Genomic DNA, 12,156 nt, shown 5'->3' with positions numbered 1-12,156 from the left:
AAACCTAGGAGCACTCAGGACTAAAGTTTGAACACAGTGGCAACTTCAGGTTCGGATCTATGCAGCTCTGTCCCGGCAGCCCCTCCTGCTCCAGGTGCGACTGAGGGATGGAGGGGGCCATGCCACTGGCAAAATACACAGCACACATGTTCAGAGGCATCTTTCCATCCATGCAGCAGAAGCATCAAAGGCCAGCACCACTGTTGGCATCCTCAGGTCTTTGGCACCCCGGCGTTGATTGTCCTTGATACTTAACAGAATTCAGAGACAGGCATCATGTGAGGACAAATCAGGAGGTTCCTGTTGAGTTCCATACACATGAAATCCATCCAGATTTTCAAAAGCAAGGTTCCAGATCACAGGTATTTCCCACACACCCAGAAGGTCTAGCCCCTTTGAAGAAAATGCATCCTGTCACAGGTCGGGTTGGAAAGTATATTAATCCAAGGTTATGGACCACTGTTTCAAAAAAGGGTGCTGCATATTTTGAATTGTTTCAGGGTGTCATTCATGGAAATCTGAAGGTCTTGCATAAGCTGGGTTTGTGGGGCAGGGCTGGGTAAGGGATGCTCTTCTCTGCTAGGTTCTGCATGGAGGTCATTAAAAGGCCAGGTGTCTCAAGTGGAGAACCTACAGGCACCACAGGCACGACCATCAATACCACAGTTGAGATTACGTGCAGATTACTGTTGCTTTTATTCATTTAGGCATTCTTGTCTCCAAAAAGACAACTGTGAAGAGGGATTATTTATAGGTGTTTTATCTGCCAAACAGCAGACCTTCTCAGGGCCACATATTTAACAGATGGGAGAAGAAGGGCGAGTAGATCACTAAGGTTCTTCCAGTGGTTCCCTGAGCACCATTTGAAGTTCTCTGCGGAATTAATTCCCTGCCAGTTGCTGGAAAAGGCACCAACATTGCTTTGGTTGTGGCAGCTGCTAAAGTTATTACTGCTTTAAGGCAGCTTTTAAAAAAATGACTAGCCATGACATTATTGCTTTTACTTGATTTTAAATATGCTTATTCCTTTGTATGCTGGTTCTTTTGTTTTCACCACTGAGAAACATTTACACACACACACACTCCGTGGGGGGGGCGGGACTGAACCACTCACAAATTCCATCTATTCCATCACCCCCCCCCCCCCCGTTCTTGTAGTAGCCAAACAGAAGCTTCTGGAAAGCAAAACTGGCAGGGGGCACTCTGCCCCTCACCAACTGGTACTTGCAGGATTATTTCCTGAGCACAAAGGGGCGAACTGCCAACCTTGCAGTTCGAAAGCCTGCAAATGCAAGCGGATGGAAAGGTACCACTTTGGTGGGCAGGTAACAGCGTTCCTGCACCTCGGTGTTTAGTCATGCCGGCCACACGACCACGGAGACCGTCTGCGGACAAGCGCTGGCTCCCTCGGCCAGGAGAGGGAGATGAGCACCGCCCCCGAGAGTCAGGCATGACTGGACTTCACGCCAAGGGGAAACCTTTACCTTTACCTTACTGGGGGACAAGCCCCCGATTCGGTGGCCAAAGCAGCCTAGACCTCCGAGCGTTTCTTGTGGCTGGGAAGAACAGCACTCACAGAGTGGTAACCTCCTTGCCGTCCGAGTGAATGCGGAATGGCATTAATGGACTGGCGACCTGCGCACAGAGATCTCTTCACTGCCTTGCGACAATCCCCAACGCTTCTTCTCCCAGGACCGGCCCAAGACACGGCAGACCGCCACATGCGAATGGCAAAGGCTCAGCAGCCTGGCATTTGAATCCATTTGCTCCACTGCACCTTAGGTATGATTTACCATCAATGCATCTCATTTTTCTTTCACACTAGTTCAATGAAATAGGAAGAACAAAAACATGAGAATGAGTTTTTTTTTATTAAGATAATCCCACAGCTGGAAAATGAAACATCCTAAATTACATTAAGTGGCATCCCTCCCCCACTCCCCCTCCCTCCCAAAAATCTCTAAGAAATTTTTTTTACAAATTTACATTTTTTACAATACAAAAAACTAATAGCTCATTGCATATAAATATTACATTTGGTCTGCCATCATCAAGTGGCATTAAAAATCCCTGAAGCATTTCAGTTTTAAAGGGACCTGAGATAGCAGATGTAAAGATATGAACAAAGAGCATCCCCTGAAATTAAGAGAGAAGCAAAACAATATCAATTGAAACCAGTTTGTGTACACTTTTTCTCTTCTATTTTGGTGGCGCATTTGACGTCACAAACACACGAGTGTGCCTAGGTCAACTGTAAACAAATGAACTCCAAATGGTTAGTTCTAAACTACGTTTATGTTGAAGTTTCATCATCTTTTCCCTGACCTGGTACTCTGCCAATGCTGGACTCCGACTTTCGTCAGTCAGGCCAGCGGTCAGCAAGGAAAGAAGAATTGTTCCAAAAGATATGCAAAGCAACTGGGAAAGTGCTTTACTAAAAAGAGGCGGGGGTGGGGGGAAGGCATGACATTTAAAAAAGACTGAAAAAAAGCCTGGGATATGGAAACATGGCCACTAAATACTATTTAGTCAAGATATGTTACCACCACATTCAAATATTAACAATCACTTTCATTCTATCACATTGCAAACACCCTTATCCTACATCCTCACAGGCCTCCTTCGTGGGGGGAGGGAAAATAAGGAAGACGTGAACTATAATCTAACCAAGATTGAGGCCTACTATTCTTAATGTGTTACTGAGTTTAGATATTGGGATGATGAGAAATACAAAAACCTTATAACTGGTATGCAACAGGTCTATAGGACTTCCAGTTCCTTTGCTTAAACACTGTCTGAAAATGACTCACCCACTTCCATGCATATACATGTATTTATAAGCACCATCATATATAACACTATAGGTTAAGGCTGTGACAGCAATTCCATTGGAAAATACAGGCCGCATCCCAGCAGGGATCTTTCCTGGCACACCCCATGGAAATAAAAAAGAGCGTGCCAAGACATGGCTCACGAGTGCTTCCTGTTGATTTAAAGGAGCTTGCACAAGAGCGGACCAACGTGCGTTGCACTGATAGCATTTTCACTGGGATCCCATGACACGAATTTGCTGTGGGCTAAGCTGTACAGGTTCAATATTGTTCTTTAACTCCGGGCAATCTCTTTCAAAAATAGAATTGTTAAAAACATTGCCGATTGGTATCTTTTTTTAAAATGTAAACATCTGTTATAGTCATATTTGAAAAGTGACTTCTTATAAATGCAGACATTTATGACACATATTTTAAAGAACGTAGAGCTTTCCCCGGAAGTGCCTCCTACTCAGTCTCCCTTAGGTGTTGAACAGAGCCATTGGTCTAGAAATGTCAGGCTGATTTTTTTTTAAGGAAAAAAATAAAGTTCACATGACATTTCTTAGGATCAATTATGAAACCAATTCAACATGTCTTTAAAAGCATTAACATTGCAATACATACTGAATGGAAGCAGTTCTCTACAGGTTGACAAAACACCCTTAGGGTTGAGCCTACGCTATGCCTTTTTGTCCTGGTATGTTATCAGCACAACTAGAGAAAGATAAATTGTTCAAGTTAATCTCCTCAATTTCATTATGAATCCATTAAACACACACGTCTTTGCATGATTTGGATTATTGCTGAGAAATGTGCCATTATCAGTTTCTAAGGCTGCTAAACAGTATAGGCAACATTTTATAGGCCATTATGTTTCCTCCACAAAAAGACAGCAGAGCACTTTAATCTTTGCTCTTGCAAATCCTCACTATTTTAACATCAACTACATGCGGGGGAATCACTTGACTCTGCAAGACATTTAGATGGTTTGCCACGAGGCTTGAACCAGAACCCTTGATTCCTGTGGAGAAGTTACCGCTCCGAAATTTTCCATGAGGACTCCAGTTGTGGCAAAGAACAGCAATGCCAGACAGCAATGGGAAACAAGAAAACGACACTGAGTACAGTCAGATACTTTGCTTCTTGGTGGCTAAAGGTAATGCTTGAGAAAGAAAGAGAACTGACCAAAACTGAGTTGGTTTCATTATACATTTAGCTCCCAGTTCTCCCAACCTCAGAAGTTCAGCAAGGCATTAAACAACTTTCAGATGAAGCACCTAATATTGCTTTTGATACCAGCACATTTCATGTACCTATAAAGCCTGTATGCAAAAATCCAAAGCTATTAGTTATTTCAAAATCTGTGAAAATAGTCATTTATACTTCCTCCTATTTCATGCTGGTTATTTCTAAAGATGATGCATTACTATCCTTTTTAAAAGACTGCTTCCAAAATGCACGTGCTAAATTGCACAAGAAACCTAAGGTGTCAAAAGGGTAAAAAGCAGACTGTGGGCGGAAGAGCCAGGGACAATGGGCAATTCAGATAAAACAGAGCCAGTTATTCCACCTGCGACAAAACATTGTGCTAAATTTTGAATCTGAACATCCAGTGTACATGGATGGAGTTTTGCACACCTTGTAGAATCCCTTAAAATGTAAGGGTTAGATTTACTCTGCCCAGATATTCAGTAGCTTATCTATTGAAACACAACAGAATTTCCTTTCTAAATAAATCCCCCCCTTTTGGAAGGCTTATTGTCAAAGATAATTTGGTATCAAAATCACTAAGTTACTTAAGTTATTGCCAGTTACAACTATTGGGAAGAATACGAGGACGAATATGAGTCCCCAAGTGTGAGGGACAAGGAGCAAGACTGGAAGGCAGCAAAGAATGGATCAAGTCTGATACAAAATGACTGGAAAAGCATACAAAAGTCCTGCTGTGGCCAAATCCTTCAAATGAAGCGCTCGTGTCCAAGCAGAAGGGAAGAGATGATGTGCAAGGTTTAAAAATACGAAGACTATCACATTTGACACTTGTTTACGGCCTGGGAGAGGGGGTTGGGTGGGCTGTGGTGGAAGTGGCAGAAATCAGTCAACACTAATTTGTCCTTAACGCCTCTTAAATTTAAATTTAAACTTAAATTTGGCTGGAAATTTCTTTGGTTGCACCCTGAATGGCTGTAAAGCAGACAGAACTGGGGGGGGGGGGACGGACGAAGAACTAATCAGATACATATCATGTATTCGTGATATGCATAATATGCACATAAACTTACTGAAGTACAGTTAGTATATCAACCTATGTTATCTACAAGTACATAAACCTACTGAAATGAACAGAACCAAGCAAGCTGACACTGATTCCCACACAAGCAAGAATCCCAAGGGGTCTTTTAAGCTCAGTTGGCTAAGGATGGGATGCTCATTCAGTTCAAACATTTGATCTTTGCTGCAAGCATTCAGTGAGTAACCATGAAAGCTTGACACAAGCATGGCTGCCTCCAGGTGGTACTGGGGCGTCTGCAAGGAACAGAAAAAGGCAGAGCACAAGATGGGAGACAAATCATGGCGTCCTGAGTGCTGTCTACAGGAGAATGGGCCTTACTTGGTCAGTCTTTTTCCTTCTTCCTGAGGAAAATTGCTACATGGTCCTATCTAACTCTGACACTGGAGAGGAGACATTTCCAAATGATTCACACATCGAGATGACTCATGAACAGCACTTGGTATCCTTGAGCAGCCACAATAAAAACAAAATAAGCAGGGCTAGGGAGGAATCCTCATTGAACGCTATCCAAATAACCTAACTCAAAGTTTCACCTACTTTCTCCCATGCATCTGATTTCCCGTGCACAAGAAACTCTCTGATCTTTTAGAACAGGTGAAGCCTCTGCTGTTTTCACATCTTTGCTGCCTAGCTCTTTGTCAGTTTAGAAAACTCGCTTCTAATCAATGAAATGATTTCGCTAGGCTATCATCTGCACATTAGATAATTACACCTACGGACGAGAAACCACTGAAGGTTTTTCATCCATATACTAATTGCTGCTAAAAAGTACATCTATATTTTAGAGAGGAAACAGCAACAATGCACAGTCTCTCTCTCCCCCAAGAAAGAATTCTTCACACTGAGTACAATAACAACTGGTTTCAGCAAGAGGAAAAAATATACAAAACTTCTATGGCCCAGAATATCAATTTATTGAGATAACATTATTTGTTCCCATGGTGGTTATGCATACCCTTGGTGGGGTTATATACTGAAATTCAAACACCCATGATGTTCTAGTGGAGGAAGAGGCTGATATGAGAGCCCTTTTAAATTTGCCCCCGGCATGTAAATCTGAAGCGCTGTTCCGAACTGGGAGACTCCTTACTCGCCCGTCCTGAGCTAGAGCCATGCATACTTGCAGATGGATAGAAGGGCCTCGTGTATTCAGGCTACTGCTCCGTGATTTCACTAAGGGGAGCAGATCCACATGCAAAGAGGACCAAGCAGGACGGAGCCGTGTTGGGGGCCGAGAGCTCCGTGTGCACCTCAGGCTTCCCATGGGCAAAAGAAGTGACTGAACTAGCACAACTGTGCACTCCATGAGGCTGTCGGACTAGCATCTAAACTAAGGCCGTCTAGAAATGCTCCGTCACTTATCCATGACAGTATTTCATGTTTGCCCACATGGTCCTTAACACTTTGGCAAACAGCTTTCCGTCTGACTGTGGTTGTTTAAACATGTCCATTCACACTTAGGATACCTAAGCGATTTCTGTGTGTGCATTTGGTTGAACATAGCATGCAAGTAATCCTACTGTTGTTGTGTGGAAGTTTGCCAACTGTGACCAACAGTGTTAGGCAAGGACTTTGCCCGCAAGACCGGGGGGAAAGGATCCACATGATATACCCATCATTTTATTTGGGCCTCCTGTTCCTCTTTCCTCCACTCAATTCTCCTATATTGCAGATTACAAAAAATAGGAAAACGTAAGTTCTTTCATCTCGGGGGCATGGGGGGAAAGCACCATTCAAAACATTAATGTGCTGTTAAATGCTTGAGGAGCAGGAAAAGAATAGTTCTTCAACCCTCAATTTCCCTTAAATTAACATATTGTTAAACCACTTGTGCACTTTGCTTTTTCAGTATCAAACCATACACTTCCACTGTCATCCAAACCCTGCCAATGTGAGACTCCCTGCTCATGTCAACCGCAAAAAGCTGGTCACCCTAAATGAAGAAATAGGAGCAAGTCAACCAGGTTCCTTCAACGAAACAAACAGGGAAACACTTGCAAAATAGGGTCTCGCATAAGTTCTGGAGTTCCCGTATCAATTAATCTCTGGGATAAGAGCAAATGAATTCTTTTCTGGAACCTTGAGATGTTATCAAATGCACATGTGTGAGCTTCAGTTACGTGCATTAGCATGGGGGCAACAGTGTTTTAAAAAAGATGCTGTTACCACTGTAAGGGGCAAATTAAAAACAGAAACAAAGCGTAGCGTGTATGAGAGAGAGAGAGAGAGACAGACAGAGGGGGAAATCATATCGTAGTTTGCACAAATATGTGCAAACTCAACAGAATATCTGAACTAGCAAATCCGTGAAATATTTATCAAGTACGATTGTCAGACTGGAGGCCAACTAACAGTTATTTTGTCGTTTACTGAGCGACTCTGCTCCATAGAACCTATTGCAGCCCCATTACTGAAGAAAACTGTAAAGGTTGTATTATTTGCATGCCTGGAGGTAGCTAAACTACTAGGAAAAGAAGTGTTCATGAACAGCCAGTCAATCCAATACTGATGTCAACATCTTAGTGGTAATCTTGATTAATGCAATAAAAATAGGAGGACAGCAGAAACAAAATTGATGCAGGTCAACTTTTGCTTTTGGCACCTCTGTGTCTAGATATTCGTATTTTTCAAGTATTCTGTTATAACATTGTTAACATGTGTTAGACATCTCACGTCAAAGATTTGCTACATATTACAAGGCACCAACCCTCTCTCTTAATCTCCCTCTCTTTAAAGCATGAATTAAAAACCAATGAGGAAAGCATATCAAAATACCCAACTATGAACACACTTCAGTTCATCACAAATTCATGAAAGTTTGGCCTGGGAAGATCAAATAATCCAGAACCTGTGCACAATAGAGAAACTGTAAACATTTTATAGCTGCCTTGAGGACTGGTGTATTGTGCAAAAGATATTATGGTATGTGAGGAATTAATGGCAGACCATGTTTTTAGAACTCTGTAAAAAGGTGCTGTTTCTATAATGCACAGAAAAAGTAAGAGCAAGTATGAGAGACTTCATAAACATGATTCAAATGCCACAGCCCTGTGACCAACTCAAGGTGTAGTGTGGGGAAGCATTTTTGCAGCAGGTTATAGGATACATGGGTAAGGCTTCTTTTGGCCAAGAACGTGGGGCAATAAGAAGTCGGCAAACACACAAAAAACATATGGGCAAAATGGAAAGCACCACAGAAAAATGTGAGTGGAGTCCCCCCCACCCCCACAATTTGCTTAGTAGATTTTCTGGCAGAAATCCCTGCAGTAGAAAGCCTCTGAAGTCCTCGCCCCCATGTCCAGTTCCACCGTTTCCCCTCGGTCAATAATTCCAGCCCATGAGGTGGCTGACCCTGGCCTTTTCTGTCATTTTCCGTACCCTGCCTGACCTGGAAGTACCAAGATTCAGGGGATCCTCCGTGTGCACGAAAGTGTCATTATCTGAATCGTCATTATACAAAACAGTCCGCCTGCCCTCGTTCCTCGTTTTAATCCGAGGCGGCCGACTGAACCGGCCCCCAAAGGCATTCTCGCTGAAGCGACCGCTGAAAAGATTCTCAAATTCGTCATCCGCCATCCTGGGGCGCTTTGCTCGGGAGGCTCCTCTCGGGGCTCCTCTCCCGCGTCCTCTTCTGCCTCCCCTGCCTCCTCCTCTTCCTCTGCCACAGCCTCTTCCTCCACGATTGCCTCGCCCGCCTCTGCTCCACCGGCCCCACCGGCCCCACCGCCCTCTCCTCCCCGTCCCTCTACCCTGCCAATTTCTCTGCCCGTTGGAGATGTTCCTTCTGAGTTTTCTCTTGGGCTTCACTTGCACGGATTTGCTGTAATCGTGGTCTCCATCTACGTAGTCCTGATCGGTCCTGGAGCTCGATTCAGAGTCTGAATCAGAGCCACAACGGCTCTCAGAACTTGAGCCTGATTGTGAGTCCCCACTCTCTGAGGAAGATACACCTGGCTTTTCCTTCTGTTCTCTCTTCTTCTCCTCACTAGTCTGTTCGTCCTCTTCTGATGCACTTGACAGCTTTCGCTTGACGGCTGCCCGGAGTTCTCTGCCATCACCATTTGTCAGAGGCTTTTCCGAAGGCTGATCTATAGAATTTGAAGCAAATAAACATGCATTTGTCAACAGTGCCACAACAGTGTTTGGTCTCAGCTCTCCGGGAGAAAACCACGTTCATTCCAGTCTAGATGAAATGTGTTATTTTCGTCATGAATTCCTCTGCCAGGCTACAAACATGTCCTGGAAGTACAGTATGTTTAGCATCTACCCAAATGCAAGCCACAAAATACAAAATATGGTGAGCTTTTAAAAAATGCACACACGTTTAAGTGCTTTGCTGAACCGAAAGGCCAACACGTGCCTTCTGCAAGGCCCACCAGACGGCACTGGGCCTTGAACTAAGCTGTGATTCTACGGCCTGCATGTGTGAGGCCCAGCTGTGATGAGCCTCAGCAATTAAACCCCTCAGCCGTAGCGGCCGAGTGCCAGCGCACAAGCTACCGAAGCACCCAGGGAAGGAGAAGGTATGTGCTACTTGCTTGTTATTTACTGAGTGATCAAATGACCCCAGGTAATCACTTAAAGCTCATCAATATCAACTGAAGACAAAATGAGGGTCCAGCAAAAGGAGCTAAATACAAGCAGAGTAAACCTTTGCCAAGGTACAGTGGGGAGATAAATCCCAGGAGGGAAATCTAGCAGGAATCTGAGAACCAATGAGGACTCTGCTACATTATTGGTTGCTCCATGGCTACAAAAAAGAAGGCTATAAAGATTAGGACCATCCCTTGCTCTAAGTATCCTTGCTTCACAAATCCAAATCACACAACAAAAAAGGAAAAGGAAGTATCCTGATTTTTGTAGTTTCCCACCTTGTTTAACTGGAGTCAGTTTATTTCTGACTAGCCTGTTTTTCCCTGGTTCAGCATCATTTCCACTACGATTCAGGATGTTTGATCCAGATGAGGATGGATGACTTTCCCTTTCTTCAGCAGTTGCTGAGCCAGGTGGTTCCTCAGTAGTATCTGAAACTTTAGAAAGGAGGACATTTGCTTGGTAACAGAAGTAAAATGGTGCCATTGAAGAAAAGGTCGATACAAGGATCTGAAAGTGCAAATTCACAGTTTGGTTTGGTTTAGTAGAATGAGGGCGAGCAGGTCTCAAACACTTGCTGTGAGGACACCTCTAAGGAAACTCCTCTGGGTCTAAGACTCATGTCAGAGTTGGCATCCTGCAAAGCTAGAGAGGCCACAAAATTAACTCAGCTTTAATTCCTAAAGAGACCAAGCCTTTCGCTGTTATGCTTCGTATGGCTCCGTATGACTGCTGATTTGGGAGAGGATGCTAACATTTTTCTCTAATGCTTTGACCGTCTCCTCACTTGCTTAGAACGACGGGCATAAGATGCAGAAGCACACAGTGCCCAGATCTTGGGGGAAGGGGGCAGGGAGCCCATACAAACGGAATAAAGAAGCAAGCGTGAATGGGCAGTGACAGCAATGGTTTAGTGTTTTCGAGGGTACATCCAGCTGTTCAGGCTTTTGGGGCCAAATTGGTATGGGGTCAGTGGCAGCCCCTGTGAGTAAAACCCGCAGCTTCTGGTGGGAAGGGAATGGAAAGTCCCTGCTTCTCAAGCATGTAAAAGGCGAGCCTTGAAAAGATCTACTGAATCTGGATTGTTGGAATGAGAGACTGTGGTGCTAGGATGTAAAATCTATTCCACTTACCATGAGATGAAACTGAAGAATTAGTCCTAGTTAAAGGCAGTGAGGTATTTGAGTTTGTTTTAGGCTGCATCTTCAGTTGTTTTTGTTTTCCCTTTGGGCTAAAGGCATTAAAAAACACACACACATTTTTAACAAGGAACCTCAGCTTCCATATAATCCTACTCCAAAAATTCCAAGGAGCCCCCAAAACGTACTATCATGTGCTATGGTTGTGACTTTTCTCTCTCAGGACCAGATGTGAATGTGAGCCGTGGATCTTGTACCCAGGCAGAGTAACTTGTGGCCCTCCAGCCATTTTGCCCTATGGCTCCCACCAACCCTTGCCACTGGCTTTACTGGTGAGGGCTGACGGGAGATGTACGCTGAAGCATTTGGGGGGCCCCGAGTCGCCCACTGTGCACCACTCCTGACCGCGTTTCCCACTGCAGCTGAGAATTTGCTGAACTGCAGATCTGAGCAAGTGCAAATAGGGCCGTGTTTCTGCAAAATCTAATTGGGCCAATAAGCAAACAAGGATGCAGAGCAAGTCCGACAACCCGCCAAATGCAGAACTGAGGGCAGGGGAACGCAATGAGCGCATGGCATTTCCGCCTTGCTTGGTGGAGCCTGTTCTTCCTGCTTTTGCTGCAGTGTGTACTGTTTGGGGAGGGGGGCACCAGCGATATAAACAAGCATGTCGTGACGGCATGGGCAGCAAGGTACCTGGGCGCTCTGCTACTTGAGGAAGAACTGCTGCTGCTCCGGAGGCGCTTTCGGTACCGTAGCCGCGGCCTTCGCTTCTTCTGGCATTGCACTGCAGACTTGTACTCAGAGATTATGTTCTTAATATGGTTTTCAAACAAGGCGGATAATCGGAGTGTCATGCTGTAAATCTGGGATGGGGAGAAATGAAGGATTGCGTCATGAGATTCTGCATGGTGCGGCAGCCGTAGCCCTGGGCTTGGATGGGTGAGACCTGCTCGACCGCCAATTCCTGCTCGGCCTGAAAACGCCCTGGGCAACCTTTGTCCAGGCACTCCCCCACTGGCTTGTGCTACCTCGCAGGACTGTTGTAAGGATGAGAACAGGGCACTCCTTATGCATTGCCCTGGTTGTACTGGACGAAGGAAAAGGTGAAAATGTGGACAACAAAAATGTATAGGTCCATCCAACATTGAACTAATCTAAAGATCTGGAGCATTTAATGGGCAGGGAGATGAGGGAGTTCAGTGTAAGATGAAGAAAGAACAGTCTTTAGAGGCCAGGTATACAGCAGCCCAACCTGAGAGGGACCAGTAGGCTGGCTGCATGGCCAGCCAAGCCCGCTCTCAACTGTTTGGTACAT

The 12,156-nt window shown here is 44.6% G+C and overlaps 1 protein-coding gene across 1 annotated transcript in view; it reads right to left on the bottom strand.

Annotated features, from left to right (window-relative positions):
* Window positions 1–1,850: 1,850 nt before the first annotated feature.
* Window positions 1,851–12,156, bottom strand: part of BRWD3 (bromodomain and WD repeat domain containing 3) — a 50,177-nt gene continuing 39,871 nt past the window's right edge. Inside the window, exons 37-40 of the mRNA XM_044427225.1 lie at window positions 11,535–11,704; window positions 10,833–10,930; window positions 9,978–10,136; window positions 1,851–9,194 (exon numbers count right to left, since the gene is read on the bottom strand). Of these exons, the coding sequence (XP_044283160.1) occupies window positions 8,428–9,194; window positions 9,978–10,136; window positions 10,833–10,930; window positions 11,535–11,704 (1,194 nt within the window). The 3' untranslated portion in view covers window positions 1,851–8,427. The remainder of the gene's footprint in view (window positions 9,195–9,977; window positions 10,137–10,832; window positions 10,931–11,534; window positions 11,705–12,156) is intronic.

The sequence above is a fragment of the Varanus komodoensis genome, unplaced genomic scaffold (assembly GCF_004798865.1).
Source record: "Varanus komodoensis strain SLA01 unplaced genomic scaffold, ASM479886v1 scaffold18_3, whole genome shotgun sequence".
Taxonomy (NCBI): Eukaryota; Metazoa; Chordata; class Lepidosauria; order Squamata; family Varanidae; genus Varanus; species Varanus komodoensis.
This window is presented reverse-complemented; position numbering and strand designations above follow the sequence as displayed.